The sequence below is a fragment of the Pistacia vera genome, unplaced genomic scaffold (assembly GCF_008641045.1).
Source record: "Pistacia vera cultivar Batoury unplaced genomic scaffold, PisVer_v2 Contig529, whole genome shotgun sequence".
In the NCBI taxonomy this organism is placed as follows: domain Eukaryota; kingdom Viridiplantae; phylum Streptophyta; class Magnoliopsida; order Sapindales; family Anacardiaceae; genus Pistacia; species Pistacia vera.
Window position 1 is genome coordinate 41,278 of NW_022196367.1, and position 18,765 is coordinate 60,042.

Genomic DNA, 18,765 nt, shown 5'->3' on the forward strand with positions numbered 1-18,765 from the left:
CCATCTTTTTCACTTAAAGTTTCAATGTGGTATCCATTACATCGTATATCTTTGAAACTAAGCAAATTTCTTCTGGATTTGCTAGAATATCTCATGGATACTTAATTTAATTCTCCTTGGTAACACAAGTGTTGCTCTTCTGGAGCCCTCAATTATGTTTGTAGATCCTGATATGGTATTTATTTTAATCTTAGTAAAGGACAAACCTGAGAAGTATTTTCTATCATGAATGATGGTGTGCGTTGTTGCACTGTCTACTATACAAATGTCTCCACTATTACTGGATATCAATGTCTCAATTTCGAAGTCCATCTTTCAGTAGGCATGCACCGTTACACTTGATAGGCTCTTCGTGCTGATAATGTCTTATAATCTTAGTGGTATAAGTGTAATAAATTAAGGAAGACAAAATGTTTAAGAAAGCAAAGTCGAAAGGAGGGTTGTAAATCTTCTTTTCTTTTCACTTCATTGTAATAATAAAAATGAAGGGGAGGGGGTCTTTTTATAGCCAACGCCCCTTCCTCCATTCACCACCTTAAAGTTAAAGCGGTGGATTTACATATTTTACAACAGCCGCTTAATTGTACCCTGTAATTGGAACAAAATTAAAGTTGAATAATTGGCAAAATCAAACAGCTATTGTTGCTTTCAGCTCAATTTAATCGTCGCAAATTTAGCTTTTACTGTTGACGTTAAATTGATGCAAAAGTTGTCTGTGCTTTACAACCCTGGAAAGTGATAGAAAATTATGTTATTATTTAGCACCGTTAATTATTTTCTGATGCAAAATAAATAAATATTTACTATTGGAATTGATAGGACCTTAAAGATTAGAAAATTATATGCTTATTAAAATGATATGTGCTTATCAATCGATTCAAGGAGGTAAGTTTTGATCCCACAATGATTTTGACATAATCAGGATCTTAATTGAAGATTGAATAAAGTAAAAGAAATATGTGAATTAATCAAATGGCAATTGGTTTTATTTGAAATAGTACAAAAGGATTATCCAAATTGCATAACTACGCAATTAAATAGAATTTACCCAAACAACAATACATTCATTCAAAAAATAAAATAAATTCCAAAACAATAATACATTTTTTTTTTTTTTTTTTTTTTTGCCTAGAATCAAGTCCATTTCCATGAATTTTGCACACAAATAGTCTGAATTCGATCAGATCCTCATTTCGATCCTTTCAAAATCTGAATTTACTTCACCTTTTAAGGATCTTATAATATGTTTTAAAGTAAATCTAGTTTTTCTTTCATAATCTGAAGATGGAAAATAAGAAGTCTGCTGTTAAATTCGATGTCCGAAGATGGAAAATAAGAAGTCTGCTGTTAAATTCGATGTCCATCCAACCAGCGGCTGTAGAAGTCCAAAGCCTCTTGTGGCTTGTACTCAGGGACTGTATGCCCTGCTCCCTGCAAAATTGACATTGTAATTATTGTGAGAACTAAATTCAGAATTAATGTCTGCTCCAAGAACATATAAATAAAATGCAAAAGTTTTCATTTGATGATTTGAGCATTATGTATATTAAAAATTCTTAGCTGTGAACCTAAAATGCTAGTATGAATTACTTCATGTATACACAAATCAACTTTGCAAGCAAGTTTTTTGGTCATTTAATGGAAAATTTTGCGTGAGAGTTAACTCTTGTTGACGTAAATTGAGGTTCAAATTTTAAATATAACAAGACTAACTAAAATATGAAAACTTTTTGGTGTAGAAATCCTTTTTTTTTTTTTTTTTTTTTTTTGAAATATGGCCTAGTATTTTTGATACAGGAAATGAACTAAAGGACAAAAGTTCAACCAAATTTTTCGTTTAAGAAGTTTAAGCATGTTATGCCTAAAAAATCAAGGCTAACGTAAGCTTACATCAGCAAGCACCAATCAGAGTTCATGAAGACTTTGCGTCGTCTAGGAGCTACCACATCGCCCTAAGACAAAAAGGATACGGCTGGTATCAACTTAGCAGGTTTAGGTTTTGTCTATAAGTGAATGGGGGCTGCAAACCTGTCCAAGCCCTAGATAATTTGAGGATATTTCCTAAGTTATCAACCAATGGGAGGTAAGGAAAGACTTGCATGGCACCTATCCACTTGCAGACTCGTAATCATTACCTTGAATTTAGCCACTATAAATAGAGGACTCCCCATCTCATTTTTAGGATCTTTACTTTCATAACAATCAATAGCAAAGACAACTTGCAAGAAAGAGACTGACTTGATATTCTCTTTGAATACTCTCAGTTATTGTACCTCTACTCGTTGTTCGCTATAAGTAACCCCTTGTAACACTCACTTATATAAAAGAAATAGTGGACGTAGGAATCGCTTTAAGCATCCAAACCACTATAAAAATCCTCCGTCTTATTTATTATTTGGTCTTTGCATTCAATAGCTTTGTTTAACCTTGTCCTAACTCCAAAATCAACACTTTGCACGTGCGAGGTCGTTGGTGTCAAAATCATGCATCAACAGTTTGACATTAGAAGGAGGGCTCATTTCCATCAGCTCTACAAATGTTTCGAGGTCTTGAAACTGAGCACACCAATACCAATAACGAGGAGATCCCCTAAGTACAGGATGTTACTTCTCCCAAAATACTCCCAATTCCCCAAAGTACTACAGTAGGAACCTCCTCGACCTTTCAGCTTGATCTGGCTATAATATCTAGAAAGGTTCAACAACACCCTCCAAATGGTTAACTGAAGTTTAGATCGTTTGGATTAGGTCATGCCGCCTGATTCTGATTAGGCGGTGCCGCCTCAAAAAATGCCTGTAGGTTATGTTAAAGTGTGGAAACGGGTGAAAGCTCATACCACACACACTGCAGCGCATAAGAATAAGGGAAAACATGTGACTGATAATGGGCCAAAAGGCTCTAAAGGGTTAGTAAATACCTCTCATGAAACAGGTAGAGTACCTATATCTTTGCAACTTGGCGGTATGTCACATCGTGAGCCGTCTCATGCCATATCGCATGGGCACCCCCACAAGAGTGCTCAACAAGGAGATTCCCACCATCGCCAGAATGATGGTTTCTACCATCACCACAAAGGAAATACCTAGTGTCCGTGGGTTGGTTCTAACCACCACAAAGGTTGGGATAACTCCCAAAGCCATTCAGTGTCTTCATATAGCTCTAGCCAACATGTGTCAAGGTATGTCGAAGGCTCTAGCCAACACAGGGAATGGTCTGATCTACGGTCATTCCTTAATCGCAATTGTGGGAAACGTACCAACGTTGCAGAAAGTGATCCCCATGTGGCTCCACTTCCTCAGATTGAGGAGTTACAACTAGCTCTGGATCAACTTAAAGCTCAGTAGAATGAGCGAGGGTAGGTTGTTGAGGCATCTCCCTTTTCTCTAGTAGTTCTAACTACTCCTCTCCTATTAAGATTTAGAATGTCTGACATGAGAGCATTCGATGGGAATTTTGATCCGTAGGATCATCTTTGTGAGTTTAACGATCTCATAGAGCTTCACCAAGTTTCCAACTTGGGAAAATGTCGCTCCTTAATAGTGACTCTGACTACCCATGCTAAACATTGGTTCAGATCGCTTCCACTAGGGTCTATCAACTCGTGGCAGTAGATGAGCTCATTATTTTTGAGACACTTCCAAGCCAATCGAAAGTTCTCAATGTCGTTGAGCTATCTTAGAAACATACATAGGAGAGAAATGAGTCTCTCCAATCCTACATTGACAGGTTCCACAAGAAACTGGATAAGGTGGCTAATACACCCGAAGATTCAGTTCGAACTCTCATTATAGCTGGAGTTCGCCCGCAAACCGACCTTTAGAAGAAATTACAATCTGAGGATGATATTTCCCTCACTCACTTTAACAACCTCTTGTGATCGCGACACAAATTTATTTACTCCATTAAATGCATCGATATCAACTATTCTAGATAAATCTAAAAAAGCTAATCTGCTCGGAGAGCCAAAGCCCATGAAAAATCCCCCTTATAAGAGAAACATCAAGAAATTTTGTCATTATCATTGGGATAATGGGCACCATATCGATGAATGTCGAGCTCTTAAGCAGGCTATTGAAGACCTCATTCAAAATGAGCACTTCAAGGAATATGTTGATGGCCCAGGGAGAAGGATTAAGAGGGCAACAGAAGTAAGCGTCGTGGTTGCAAGGGTCACCATTTGGCGGGGACTATCTTTGGGGGACCACATATCGTGGGAAATTCTCAAGGTGCTCAGGAGAAATATGCTCGAGAAGCTCGTCATGAGCCTGTGGGTGTGTTAAACATAATGCCACGACCAGCTAAGGTGTGCAGAGAAAATGAGATTATCTTTTCTAGGAAAGACGCGATATGATTGCATCACCCTCATGAAGATGCATTTGTTATTGTGGCGAAGATAAGAAGATACAAAGTCCACAGAATGTTGGTGGATAATGGAAGCGCCATGGACATCCTGTTTCAGCGAGCATTTGAGGAAATACAATTAGAGGAGACAGATTTGAAGCTTGTCTTTATCCCCCTTTATGGCTTTACTAGGGATCATCTGATTCCCAAGGGAACAATTGCACTTCCTATCACTTTGGGTGAGAGACTGTCTGTTCGCTTTTAATGACATATTGGGACGACCTCTATTGCAGAACTTTAAAGTTGTCACCTTTATCTATCATCTGAAGATGAAATTTTCCACTCTGGGAAGTCAAGGGGTCTCAGAGTGAATCCCGCGACTACAATATAAGAGTAGTGCAGATGGCATGCAAAGGGAAAGGGAAGCCAGTGGGCATTCTCGAGCAAGCAATGACAATTAACAGGATCAAACCACAGCCTAGTCCAATGGAAAACAACATTGATCCTTGTGTTTAGGAGGAGTATTCCCACAGTGGGCCTATTGAGACTTTATCTGAGGTATCAGGCGACTAGAATGAGCTGATTCGTGTGTGTAGAATCGGAAACAATCTTAGCCCTCATCTCGCTACTGATTTAACAAGATTCCTTAGATAGAATATAGATGTTTTGCATGGACTCATGCTAACATGGTCGGGATCAGTCCAGATATTATATGTCATGCACTTAACATCAACAGTGAAGTCAAACCAGTTCGCTTGAAGAGAAAAGCCATGGACCCAGAGGGTTATGCTGCTCTTAAGGTTGAGTGGATAAGCTCCTCTCAATCGGATTCATTCGGGAGACTCATTACCCGAGTTGGGTTGCCAATCTTATTTTAGTGAAGAAACCCAACAGCAAATGGTGGATTTGTGTTGATTTCATGGACTGAACAAAGCTTGTCTGAAGGATAGTTTCCCTTTGCCCAGAATCGATCAGCTCGTTGATACCACTTTTGGGCACGAGCTGTTAAGCTTCATAGATGCCAACTCGAGGTATAATCAGATCCCAATGTACACGCCCAATGAGGAGCAAACCTCGTTTATCACAGATTGAGGCCTGTACTATTATAAAGTCATGCTTTTCAGTCTGAAGAACGCTGAAATGAACTACCAGTATTTGATGAATCATACGTTTTTTGAGCAAATCTAGAAACTAATAGAGGTCTATGTTGACGACATGTTGGTCAAGTCGTATGTCACTTCAAATCACATAGCTAACCTTGTAGAAATGTTCGATATACTCCATAGACACAGAATGAAACTTAATCCTCTTAAGTGTTTATTCGAAGTATCTTCAGGAAAATTCCTAGAGTATATGGTTAACCATTAGGAAATTGAAGTCAACCCGAAAAGATTCAAGCTCTTTTAGACATAAAAAGTCCCTCCAATTGAAGACAAGTCCAAAGCTTGAATAGGAGAATACAGGCTCTTAGTCACTTCATATCAAGAACAATAGATCGTTGTTCGCTGTTTTTTAACATACTCAAAGCCAGCAAGAGATTTGAATGGACTCCAGGGTGTGAGCAAGCCTTCCAGAGCATAAAAGAGCATCTCGAAAAACCAACTCTTCTATCCAAGTCTCTTCCTAAGAAAATTCTTTTTCTCTACCTGTTCGTCTCTCAGTATGCAGTTAGTACAGCTCTCATTCGAGAAGAGGGCAAAATTCAATGGCCAATGTATTATATGAGCAAGCAACTACTAGACGCAGAGACACGATATCTACAAATGGAACAATTAACTTTTGCCTTGCTGATCGCTTCTAGGAAGTTACAACCTTACTTCCATGCCCGCACCATCCATATATTGACCAATTATACACTCAAGCAGGTCCTTCAAAAGCCAGAGGCTTCGGGTAAGTTACTCAAGTGGGTTATGGAACTAAGTCAGTTTGATCTATATTATAGACCGAAAGTAGCAATCAAATGGCAAGTTGTTGCTAACTTTATTTCGGAGTTCACTTATCAGCCTGATTGGGAACCCAAATAGTCAACTGTCAAGCGCAACAGATAACATCTAAAAGGGTTGTTCCAAATAAGACATTTATTCAACATGTTTGACTTGGACACCGAACAAGATGAATTTCAGTTTTTAAGTGTTTTCAGGTCATAAATGATAGATAGAGTTTGAAACACATTTTGATAGCACTACACAAGATCATGATTAGGTTGTGAGCCTTTGTAAACGATCAAATCAGGTCGCTTGTGTAACTCTTAACATCTAGATTACAACCTACACTTAGTTCACTAGTCAGATCAAGTAGCCAACTTCAAGTCGTCTGCAGCGATGTGACTATATTCAGCTTTTAGCTCGAGTAAGCACTTCTTAAGACAAGTCAGGTCGCGACATAATCATGAAGTTCTCAAGGTCCAATTCTTGAACCTTAAGAACTAGGGAGCTTCCGTTATGCCTAAAAAATCAAGGCTGGTGTAAGCTTACATCAATAAGCACCAATCAAAGTTCAAGAAGACTTTGCACCATCCAGGAGCTACCACGTCGCCCCAAGATAGAAAGGATACAATTGTCATCAACTAAGCAGGTTCAGGTTTTGTCTATAAGAGAATGGGGACTACACGCCTGTCCAAGCCCCAATTAATTTAAGGATATTTCTAAAGTTATCAGCCAATGGAAGGCAAGGAAGGACTTGCACGACACCTACCCACTTGCATACTTGTAATTAATCATTACCTTGAATTTAGCTACTATAAATAGAGGACTCCCTGTCTCATTTTCAAGATCTTTACTTTCATAACAACCAATAGCAAAGACAACCTGCGAGAAAGAGACTAACTCGATATTCTCTCTGAATACTCAGTTATTGTACATCTATTCACTATTCACTATACGCGACCTCTTGTAACACTCACAGAATCGCTTTAAGCATTCAAATCACTATAAAAATCCTCTATCTTATTTATTATTTGGTCTTTGCATTCAATAGCTTTGTTTAACTTTGTCTAAACTCTAAAATCAATTAATCATGTGTAATTTATAGGTCTTGCTTAGCATTTTGCACATGCAAGGTTATTAGTGTCAAAATCACGCATCAACAAAACCAATTTTTTTCCCTTTAGTGGTTTCTTTACGTTGTCAATGCAAAATGTTGGTCTTTTATTTAAAAATAAAAAATAAAAACGTCCATAAGAGAGAATAACTATATATAGAATCACGTTTCTAAAACTTTTCAAGTTTTTTTAACGCAATAAACTTTTTTAACATGTGTTCTAAGACACATGTTATATATGTCCTCAATTATATATAGGATTTTTTTTTTAATACACCATGAGTGAATGTTCCTAATAATAATTATCTATAAAAACATTTTATATTTACCAAAATTGAAACAGAAATAATTTTAAATTCTTAATCTTGAAATTGATACCTTGACCGTGAGAAAGGTGAGGTTATGGTCATAACTTTGCAAGTACCTGCAAAGAGGATATTAATTTGTTTAATTCACATAATTAATTTTTAGCAGCCCTACAAATTGGATGAAAAAAATTCATGTACAAATTAAGTGTAAATTAACTCACCCTGCAATTTGGCCTTTGGATATCCATGATCTCCATCCACCAATTTTCTTATATCCAAGGGACCTAGTCCATGCTTGGCTCCCAGTAAATGGTACACACATATCATGGTCTCCACTGCAAGAGAAGTGATTAGGAATTAGTAAAAGCACATCTATTTGATATTGTTGAAAAATTAAAGATAATTTTTTTTTTTTCCATTAGGCATAATCTATTTTTTGAGAAATTTTTTTGAAATTTATTTGATTTTGTATAAGATCTGGTAGACTTGTATAGCGGATGGGGGTTTATCCGAACCATGATATAAACCACCATAAAAAGTAAACAGTGAAGAACAGTTAAAAAAAATTTGCAAGAAATATCGTGTTTACACACTCCATAATTGGTTGGTTGTACATATAGCCGCTAAAAGATATTTTTGAAGAATTGTGACTCAATATTGACTTTAGCCTACATATTTATGCAATGAGTTAACTATTTGCCACCTTTGAGGTTTAGTGCAAAAATGTTTTACCTTCCAATTTAGGGAAACTAATGCTAACAACCACAAATAAAGGTTTGATCAAATTATATATAATCATACGAAGTGTAGGAAAAACATTTTGAATAAATGATTAACAATTTTGATCAAACAATTGATCATTTTTACAAGAACTGTCATAGTATCAAAATGATCAATTGTTTGACCAAAAATACTAACGGTTTATTTAAAATATATTTTTTGCTTCTTTAATTTCGATACATTTAAATAAAAAAAAAAAAAAAAAAGCCATCATGGAGTGACAATAATAGCCAAACCTCAGGAATAACACTTATAAACCCTTATATAATTTATCCCAAGTGATCTGTATATGAAAATTTAATCCAAAGTGATATATTATCTCATTAAGTTAGTTGGGATATATTTACATTTTGCTCAATTTCTGGCCTAAAAAAATCATTTTATTGTAAGAAAAAGAAAATTAATAGCTATAATCTTAAGAATGCAAACGTTACCTAACACAATGAAATGAAATGATATTTTGGAAAATATTTGAAAAGTTCAATTAATATATTAATTTACCTGAATATAAGTGCTCGATATCCCTGAGAAGTTAGAGATTTATGGTAAGGAATCATACTTCCAAGTTGATTATGATAAGTAATTCTATCTGTACATAATTCCCAACTGCCTGCTACATCAACCTGCCATTAATTAAAATTTATTAGCATCAATTGAATTATAATATTGGATACATTAATGAACAAAAAAAAAATTAAAAAGAGATTAATGTTGAATCCTGGAAATAATTAGAAATTAATTGAAGCTGAAGATTTATATGTTTACTGGATCTGCATGAAGAGCTTTTCTAACTGCTTCGTTGTTTAGCCATACACTTGCAACTTCATCATCCTGCAAAATACAAAATATATTCATAAGTAAAGTTAATGCTTCACGACCACCTCTGAGTGTCTGACAGCTTGGGCAAGGAGATATGAACTTTTAGGTATATTACTCAAGAGATTTTGACTTTTATTCCTCTCGGTTACTAATAGGGGTGGTCATTGGAGACCCGATTGTTAACTTTACGGGCCTGGAGATTAGTCGAGATGCATACAAGCTAGTTCGGCTACCTCCGGTCACCAAAAAAAAAAAAAAAGCTGGTAAATTGCTAATTACTTACCATGGATGTCAGAATTTTTTAAATCCATACTTCTATTTATCAATGTCAATAAATGTTAAATAACAAAATTTTGTAGTTTTTTATGTAAGAAAATTTGAATTAAATTTTGTTTTTTAGCATTTATAGCAAATCGTAAATTATCAACATCAATAAACAAGGATTATGTTTTAAAAAAAAAAAATCGATGTTCATATAAGGAACAAATAAAAAATGGTTTGAGTAACTTACAACACATGCAATATGGCGATGTTCATCTCCTTCAATAAGTTGAGGCCACAATGTGACAATGCCATCTTTTACAGTAGACCAGAGAGGCCAAGCTCGCCCAAACATTCTTTTTCTCACTTTGAGAGGCCTCTCAGTGGCCCCTAGCTGCTGGAAGCTCGCCGGCAAGCTTGAATTTGCATTGCTATCTTGTTGTGATAGAGGTTCATGGAAGCAAGGTTGAAGAATGTTGTAAATATTTAGTCCAGTTAGAGCCTAAACAATATAGCCAAAATTAATCAGAAAATTAAGGTTTGTTGAAGAAGATTGTTTAGGATATAATCAAGGAATCAAATTTTAATTGAGTCAAGAAAAAACTAAGTCACCTCGTCAACTTTTAGCATACTCCTCATGCAACCATCATTGGATTCATAATCATAGTAGGTTCCTCTACAAGCACCTTCAACTTCCTGTAACATTAATTAATTTCTATTTCAAGCATTGCCTTGTTTGAATAAAAATAATGTTATTCAACTTCTAAAAATAATGTTAAACAAAGAGTTCAAATTCTCCTACCTCAAAAAGATCATCTGAGATAAGTCCCATTCCATGGGCAAAGGGAATAAGAGCATTTCCGTCAAACATTCTATCTGTTACTCCATTTCCCACCAAGTAACCCTACAAAGATAAACTCGTTATTGTAACGACACTATAAGTTAACTATAGAGGAATTTTTCTTATTCAAGCACTCCATACTTCGAAGTTGATTCTAGGTTTGTCGCCAGCTTTTATTCCTGGAAAAGAATTAGGAGAAATTAATCTATAAATAAATTGAGGGTCAAGATAAAAATTAATGTAATTATTAATTAATTTAATAAATTCTTTACCTTTGACTAGTTGAGAAGCAAGAGTAGGTACATAAATACCAGCATAAGACTCTCCAGAGATATAAAATGGGTTGTTGAGAAACTCAGGGTATAGCTTAAACCACTAATTTCAAAAACAAGAAATTTCTTATTAATTAAACTTTCAATTCAACAAGCTCACATCTTTTAACTTATATATTAAATTTGCTTATGACATTTCAAAAGAAATTTCAGATAATATTTTCTTTCTCAAAAAAAAAAAATAATAAATAAATAATTGATTGTTGTTCTATTTCACATCTTATGATTAAACTTTCTTAGACATAAGTTTCATATGTTTTAATTCAGGATAATCCTTGAACCACAATTGGTTCAGATGGAGGGTAACGTTACCTTGCAATAACATAACTAAACTTTAACCACCATTGGGTGGCTTAATAATAAAAGAGTAAAAGGAGATTTCATGAGTTCCTGAGTTCGAGTCGCCCCAAACACTAATAAGGGTGTTCATTAAGGCTCTTACTCGGCCGGCAGTTCCAAGGTCCTAAGAGATTAGTTGAGGTGCGCGCAAGCTAATGGAGACACCCCGATGAAAAAAAAAAAAAAAACATAAGGGTAATGTTACCCTGCAATAACATAACTAAACTCTTCTTAACAAAGTCAATACTTGAGCTTCGATCCCATGATACACATTAAGGATAATGTTACCCACCATTAAACATGATTAATCTCTCTGCCTCTATATTTTCTCAAGGTTCTTTTTTTAATTTTTTAATATCAAGTTTATTTTTTAATAAGAAAGAAGAGTTGAAGTGGACAAAATCATTGTTTTAAAACCTGGCCTGACCCGGCCGGTTTAACTGGTTGAACCGAGACTCGGAACCTTCAACGGGCTGGGTTTATATTTTTCCTATTCACCCAAAACCCTAAGATTTCAGAGGATGATCGGCGAACAATTGTCAGCCGGGATGTTGGGGCTTTTGAAGAGAAACTGCCGGTGAATGCAATGGTGGTGATGACGTTGATTTTCAGTGAGTAAATCGACCGAAAATCGAACAAAACTGGCAGCAAAAACAAATGGTTTTTGCCGGTGATTGGCGAGGTTAACGGGGGTGGGGTGAGATGGGTTTTGGTCGGGAGGAAGAGGGAAGTAATTTCTAGGTGATGGGGACAGTTGTCGACGCTGGCGTCGATGAGATCTGGCTTGGAATGCCGACGCCGACGTCGGTGAGATTTGGCCGAAATCGAACCTATTTCGGCTAGATCTTGGGTATATTTTAAGGGGAATGGGCTCAAGGGACGATTAGGGTTGCATCTAGGGTGTCGTCGCCCCTAACCAATCGCCAACCGATTTGTATTTGGGGTGTGTTTGCTAAATTTTAAACCTATAGGGATGTAACGTAATTTTTAGGGGTGTATTTGCTGAATTTTAAAAGTTTTTATCAACCGGTTAGACCGCTGGTCAAACTGGTTAAACCGGTCAACCTGAGACCAGGCAACTTTGCTAGGTTTCACCCCAGGTTGGGTTTTAAAACATTGGACAAAATCTTTTCTTGAAGTTTGAAAAATATTTGGACTTCAATTTCTAGAAGTTCTATGAATTAAAATGTTTTACATGCAGGAAATGCTTTTATCAAAACATGTTAAATTCTTACTTAAAGCATTCATAAACTCATCCTAATTAAATTAATTACCTTAAGGAGGAAAGCATGTGTATCAACTGCAGTTTGTATGTCTCCAGTTATGTATTTGCTTTCATTTTTGGAGTAAGACAGTCCAACCCCAGCTGGAGAATCCAAATAAATAATGCTTGAAACCTGTATAAGATTACAAACAGACGATTTTTTTTTTTTAATTTCTAATATATATATCAATATTTTTTTCGATAAAAATAGACACAAATTAAATACAATCACTAAATGTGTGTCGTAATATGTTACTAATCCAATACAAATAAACCGGGTGAGTTAGATTTGACCATCGATACTGTTATCGAACAAGTAATATGAGAATTCAATCTCATTAAAATTTTGTACATTCTATTGTAATACGTACAATCAAGCAATAAAAACATGGCACGGAATGAGAGAGGAATATAGCTGTTTTTCAGTGTTTTGTTGTACTACAACGATTATCTTCATCTCAACAATATATATTAACATGTTTCACAAATAAAATATGCCTGACCGAAAAGATTATGAGACAAAACAAGCACGAAAAGGGGACAAAACACAACAAATTTATTTGGGATATTTGGTACTAAGAATTGTTCTTGTCATGTGAATTCAAGGCCATTTAATATGTCCTCAAAAAAACACAAGAAAAATTTATGTAATGAGAGAGAATTGACACTGACCTTTGTCCAGCTATATGGATTGAGATGCAACTTGGGCAGGCTCCCTTTTGGATTTCCTTCTTCAAAATTGAATGGCCCTGCATTGGAAAATGTAACATTTTCTTTCTTGGTAAGGTTCATCAATTACATTGATAATTATCACCCAAAACTATAGAAAAAAATCCCTTTTAGCTTTTGATGATTATTAAGTTTTAAAGTCTTAAAATAAACAACAAAAAGGTAATGAGATCAATACCCACTCATTATGAGGTAAGTTCTTGTGATTTAACAAAAGAAATTATGGAGAGGATGATTAACTTGGAAACTTTATATTCTTTTTAATAAATAAATATCCAATCAAGACATTTAAATATGCCTTATATGGGATTCTTTCACGTATATAGTTTAATCACCCCCTCTAACCTAGTTATGTGAGATTCTGGAATCATCTTCATCCATTCAAAGAAATCTAAGTTATGAATAATTGTCTAAATACTTCCAAGTGAGACTAATCACAAATATAATTAGATAAAATAACACCTATTGGGAGTAAGAGTGGGCTCTTTTATTTGGGAACTGTCGACCCGACCCGACCCGACCCGACCCGGGAAATTGGGGTTTGGGAACTAGATCTATGTATAGAAATGGTAGTTTAGAAAGCAAACAAAGCAACACCATAGAACTTAAAAGATGCTTCAAGATGGTTTGGTCATCACATGAAGTGGGTGTGGGGCAAATATGAAAAGACATGATCTGTCAGTGTCACCCTCTCTCTCGAACAACAAATCTCTCAACCAAATGCGTTACAGAGATTAGGGTTTTGTCCTTTTCGTGTACACTCAGCAGTACATAATTGACTTACAAAAAATATCAATCATAAATCAAAAGAAAAAGAAAAAGAAAAAGAAAAAATTCCCCATAATTTTATGTCTCGCCCTGACTTTAATTTGTGGTTCCACTCCCTCCTGACTTCTTATTGTCTTCCAAACTTAATTTTACCAATATTTTCATCCTATACTCCCATATTATATTTACTGATTAATTGACAATATTTTTTTTTTTTTGCGTAAATCCGATAATTGTCTCTTCCGCGACTTGAAGATAAGACTCTCTGGATATAACTAACCCTAATGGCTAAAAAGCTTGCCATCCGACTAGAAGAGTAGAGGTGATTAACAATATTTACTGACCAATTAAGGGAAAATTGGGGGTTATTGGACCCTATTAAAAAATAATAGAATTTACTTATGTTAATGTTTCTAGATTTGAATTACTATTTTTTTTTTTTAATGCATATACTAAATTAATTACACTCCCACTAGCTTAGTTTTCCTCCAACATTCTTGTTTACCGACAGGGTCAAATTCTAACCCTATGTGAGAGTTCTGTAATAATATTTTTCCTGCCAAATTTGTTATAATATCAGTCTGGAACGTCTGGTAACTTTGTAGACAGTACGAACTGTCTACAAAGTTACTAGACTGATAGTATAACAAAGTTTGCAGGAAAAATATTAATTATGAAAAGATGCCTACCATGTTCATAAACAAAGCCATCAAAGCTGGAGCAACCAGGGCCACCATTGAGCCAAAGAACAACAGGATCCTTTGAGGGATTTCTTTCTGAAGCGACGAAGTAGTAGAAAAGATTCTTCTCATCTACACTCACATATCTACAAAAAAACACAAAATAGAAAACTATTCACCATGCAAAAACTTCATGAAATAAAAAATAAAAAATTAATTGCGAAAAATTAACTCACCCTGAGTAGTGTTTGGATGGAAACTTTCCAGTGAAACCAGGCAAATTGGTGACAAGAGAACCAGCTTGAATTGCTTCAGAAAATTGAAAACTCAAAATAAATATGCAACAAATAAAGACAAGAAGGTTGTTGATGGCCATAATTAACCTTCAAAATCCTCTGCAAAATGGTAAATAAATATTAAAATTTATAGAAGAACTAGAGGAGGAAGAAGAAGAAGAAGAAGAGAAAGAAGGACAGACCTATTTTTAGTGAGAGGGAAGAAGGACAAAGATGCTTTTCATAGAATAATAAAATATATAGAATTGGTAGCGAAAGGGAGGAACAAAAAAACAAAGGAAGAAAAAGAGATAAAACTTTAGATTATTATATATAAATTAAGCCCAAAAGATTGGATAAAAAGTTAGAAATAAATAAATAAATAAGGAGGATCTTGACTTGATAAAATTTTGATACCTCCACATAAAATTTTGCTGTGTTGATTAAACTTGACTGGTGCATCAATGATTGTATTTCTAAAGACAAAAGGGAGCTTTATTGGAAATGGTTAAAATTCTAGGCACTGAATTATTGAAATAAGCAGAAAATGATGAGCTGAGGCGGAGAATTTCAAGAAGCAGAGGTGGGACTGGGCACTATTTCATTTTCTTTGAAAATAGAATTTTCCAACTGTTGTATGGGATGGATACAACCCCACCTCCATTTAATTTTATTTTTTGATATATCTTGTGATAATTATAGAATACTTTATGATCATTCTATTATTGGTTAATTAAATTATTATAATTTTTTTTATTGATTTTCATATTTTAACATATAAATTGAAATTCTGCATACCTTGATTCAGAAGAAGCAGATCTTGAACTCCCTTTTGGCCCTATTTTGTGAGTGAGATTATAATTGATTGCTCTAGTTATTTATAGGAGAGGGAGATGAATTATCAGTCTCATAGATTTTACAGATTACCTTATAAGGTTAAAAAAAAAAAAAAAGCTTAGAACACCATTTTTATTAGGACCTATTTAAAATAAACTCTCCATTTTAAAATATCGGTCTATTTGATTGTTACATGATAAGATAACACTATCATGTTATAACACATAAAATTAAATTTTGACACGGATGGGCATGGCCAATTTTTAAAGTCCAACTTCATATTACATTTTGTCTTTAATAAATAGTTGATTGTTTTAAATTGTAAAAAATCAATTATTACAAACTGTATATGACTAATTTGCAATCGAAAATTCTCAAATGCGAATATCCATTTTTTGTTTTGTAAATTTAAATTTGCATTAAATGATGTAATACACTAAAAACCAACTTTTACAATTTTTACTTTACAAAATTCGATTGATTTAATGTTTTCATAGTACTAACCATTTAGTAAATGATTATATTGACAAATATTGTCACTGCATTGGGATACAAATTTGGGATCTCACTTTTACTATATACCATTAAATTGTTTTTTGATTAGGATCATCTGATGATAGGAGCTCTCATGAGCTTTTACGATTTAATGTATATTATAAATATTTGAGGTTAAAATTTATGTCTGATTTTTCTTTTAACAAACCCCCCATTTTTTATTTATTTTTTTTAGTAACTAAGTATTCGAGAAACTTACACAATTTCGACTAATCTTCAAAGGAAGCTATCCTACTACCAACCCCCCATTACACATTTTAGGTAAATCATGAGTAAAGGTACACCATTGTTACCCACCAACTTTTTTGTTAAGGAAACTAGGATAAAAAGAATCTAACCTCCTTGCTTGGTACACTTTTCAAACTCCATCCTATCCTATCCAATCTAATGAAATATATATGTGTTTTTAAATTGACTATTCAAATCAAAATTCAATCTATTATATTCAACTCAAAACATTTAACAATTACCTTTTCCAATAAATGTTATAAATTAACCAAACACTTATCTCATCCAACTAATTGACGGCCAAATACTTGATGCCAATCTGGCACACCACCATCAGACGACGGCCAAAAGTCGCCGTAAATACACGATCGATTGGATCTGTCAAACACTAGATCTACACCACGATCTAGCCGTTGAACGGCCAAGATATAACAGTCTTCAACGACCGATCTGGCCATCAACGTTTTGTTAAATGTTTTATAACTTTTATTGGATGGTGGAGAGTTTTTTTGTTAATTATAAACTTTATTATGGGAGTATTTATTAAATAACAAATATGAGGGTTAAAATATAATCTAAATTTTAAAAATATTATATGAAACACATTTTTAAAATCTTTCTATTTAATTAAATCATATCCTAATATTTAGAATAGGATACTATTCTAAAAAGTTAACCAAGGGAGTCTTTTTTTACATACCATAATTTCATATCACGAGCTGGTTATTGAGAACGACAAATAAAGAAGACTTTGACTTATGTCAACGGACATAGCCAATTAAAATCCAAATTAGATTGATAACTTGACGTGTGAGGCTTGGTTGATATGAGTGAGGTTTGCCTGTAATTACTTCAATATTAGCCATTAAAAGTCAAGAGAAATTTTGTCATTAGCCCTTCTCTACGTCATTTTCTTCATTAAACGTTAATATTGACTGCTTTTTAGCTTTGAAAAAGCTGAACCGCAGATTCCTCTAGATACGTGTATTTCCTTATTGCCCTCTACATTTAGATAATTGATGTAGGATCAGCTATCAAGGGCTTATCTGATACGAAATTTTCATGAAAATCTCTGTAAACTGTTTTGTAATGCAATGCTAAAGTTAATTCAATTAAAAAACAGTAAAAAGATGATTCCTCAATATTGTAGACAGATGTATTCGGATTGTGTTCAAAACAAAAAAAAAAAAAAAAAAAAAAGTTGCTTCCAATTTAGTAAGCAAATGTTATATGTATAAAAATTGACCCATTTTATATTAGTATCACGTTAATTTTAGAATTAGTATTGTTTGTCCAACAATTAATATGGTATTATTAGGGGTGTTCAAAAGAACCGACTGAACCCGAAACCGGCGAGTACCGAGGTTCGGTTCCATTCCTACCCAGAACCAACCTTCAATGGGTAGATTCTGGTTCCAACCTTCAACGGGTACATTTAAAGTAAGTTGGTTTGACTTTGTGAGATCTACATTTACAAAGTAATGAAGTTTGTAATTTTGATTATATTTGTATTTTTTTTTTGTAACAAGTGCCAGATTGGGGGGGTATTGTAATTTTTTATGGGTTTTTTGTTATTTAAAAACTTTTAGGGTTCATGTAATTTTATAGGGTACCTAGAACCAAACTAGAATCGTTGTTACGGGTTATGGTTCTAGGTACCTAGGAACCGAAACCTTTGGTTCGATTTTGGTTACCATTTCAGGAACCGTCAGTTCTATTCCTTCAAAAAATATAGAGTACCCATAACCGAACACCTCTAGTATTAATATATGAAAATTTGATCCATTTATATGTCAATTACATTATGATAGACTTGTATTATTTGTCCAACAATTAATATGGCACTACTATACAAAATTTGATCTCCTCTATTGTTTAGTATCACATTTATTATAATTGATATTGTCTAACCAACAATCATATGGTACTGAGTCTACTGATACACAGAACCTACAATGTTTTTTTTTTTTTTTTTTTTTTAATATATGATAGGGTGTTCACAACAGCTTATACGTACCTAACTAATCTTCCGAACCTTAAAACTATTAACTGATAAGAGCTCAGTAGTTATCTTTATTAGCAACCAAAGAGGAACTTACTCATGACTCTTTGAGCAATACACCCAAGAGTCCCTATTGAACTTCCACCCGAGGTAAAAAAAAAAAAAAATTCCACATGGTTGATATCATTTCATATATATATTCTTAGTAAATTCAAAAAAAATTTAGATTGTTAGTTGGTTCGTGGATATTCGAAAATAAAAGTAAGCTCATTTCACCAACCAAAATTGAGCTAGTCAATACTGGTTCATTGAAATTAGAAAAAAAAAAAAAAATGAAAGGGATTTTATTTTTTATCGGAAGTTAATT

At 34.2% G+C, this 18,765-nt stretch overlaps 1 protein-coding gene across 2 annotated transcripts; it reads right to left on the reverse strand.

Moving 5' to 3' along the window:
- Positions 1-1,103: 1,103 nt before the first annotated feature.
- Positions 1,104-15,315, reverse strand: LOC116107180 (serine carboxypeptidase 1-like). 2 transcript variants are annotated; one of them, XM_031393480.1, is made up of 16 exons: positions 15,194-15,304; positions 14,980-15,013; positions 14,738-14,896; positions 14,511-14,647; positions 12,997-13,073; positions 12,335-12,457; positions 10,662-10,764; positions 10,531-10,568; positions 10,351-10,452; positions 10,161-10,244; positions 9,799-10,050; positions 9,234-9,299; positions 8,970-9,091; positions 7,910-8,023; positions 7,759-7,804; positions 1,104-1,431 (listed from the first exon to the last, which is right to left on the reverse strand). In XM_031393480.1, the coding sequence occupies exons 3-16, from the start codon at positions 14,875-14,877 to the stop codon at positions 1,348-1,350; spliced, it is 1,488 nt and encodes a 495-aa protein (XP_031249340.1). In that variant the 5' UTR covers positions 14,878-14,896; positions 14,980-15,013; positions 15,194-15,304; the 3' UTR covers positions 1,104-1,347. The 2 variants fall into 2 exon arrangements, with proteins under 2 accessions (XP_031249340.1, XP_031249341.1); XM_031393481.1 differs by lacking the exon at positions 14,980-15,013 and having other exon boundaries at positions 15,194-15,315.
- Positions 15,316-18,765: the final 3,450 nt, after the last annotated feature.

Bases quoted from the DNA above. Each gene is read 5' to 3' on its own strand.
- LOC116107180 (XM_031393481.1), bottom strand. From the start codon at position 14,877: ATGGCCATCAACAACCTTCTTGTCTTTATTTGTTGCATATTTATTTTG. The intron at 12,458-12,996 runs GTCAGTGTCAAT...AATCTTATACAG, and splicing joins ATCCATATAGCTGGACAAAG to GTTTCAAGCATTATTTATTT. The intron at 9,300-9,798 runs GTAAGTTACTCA...TGTATTTTGCAG, and splicing joins ATCGCCATATTGCATGTGTT to GATGATGAAGTTGCAAGTGT.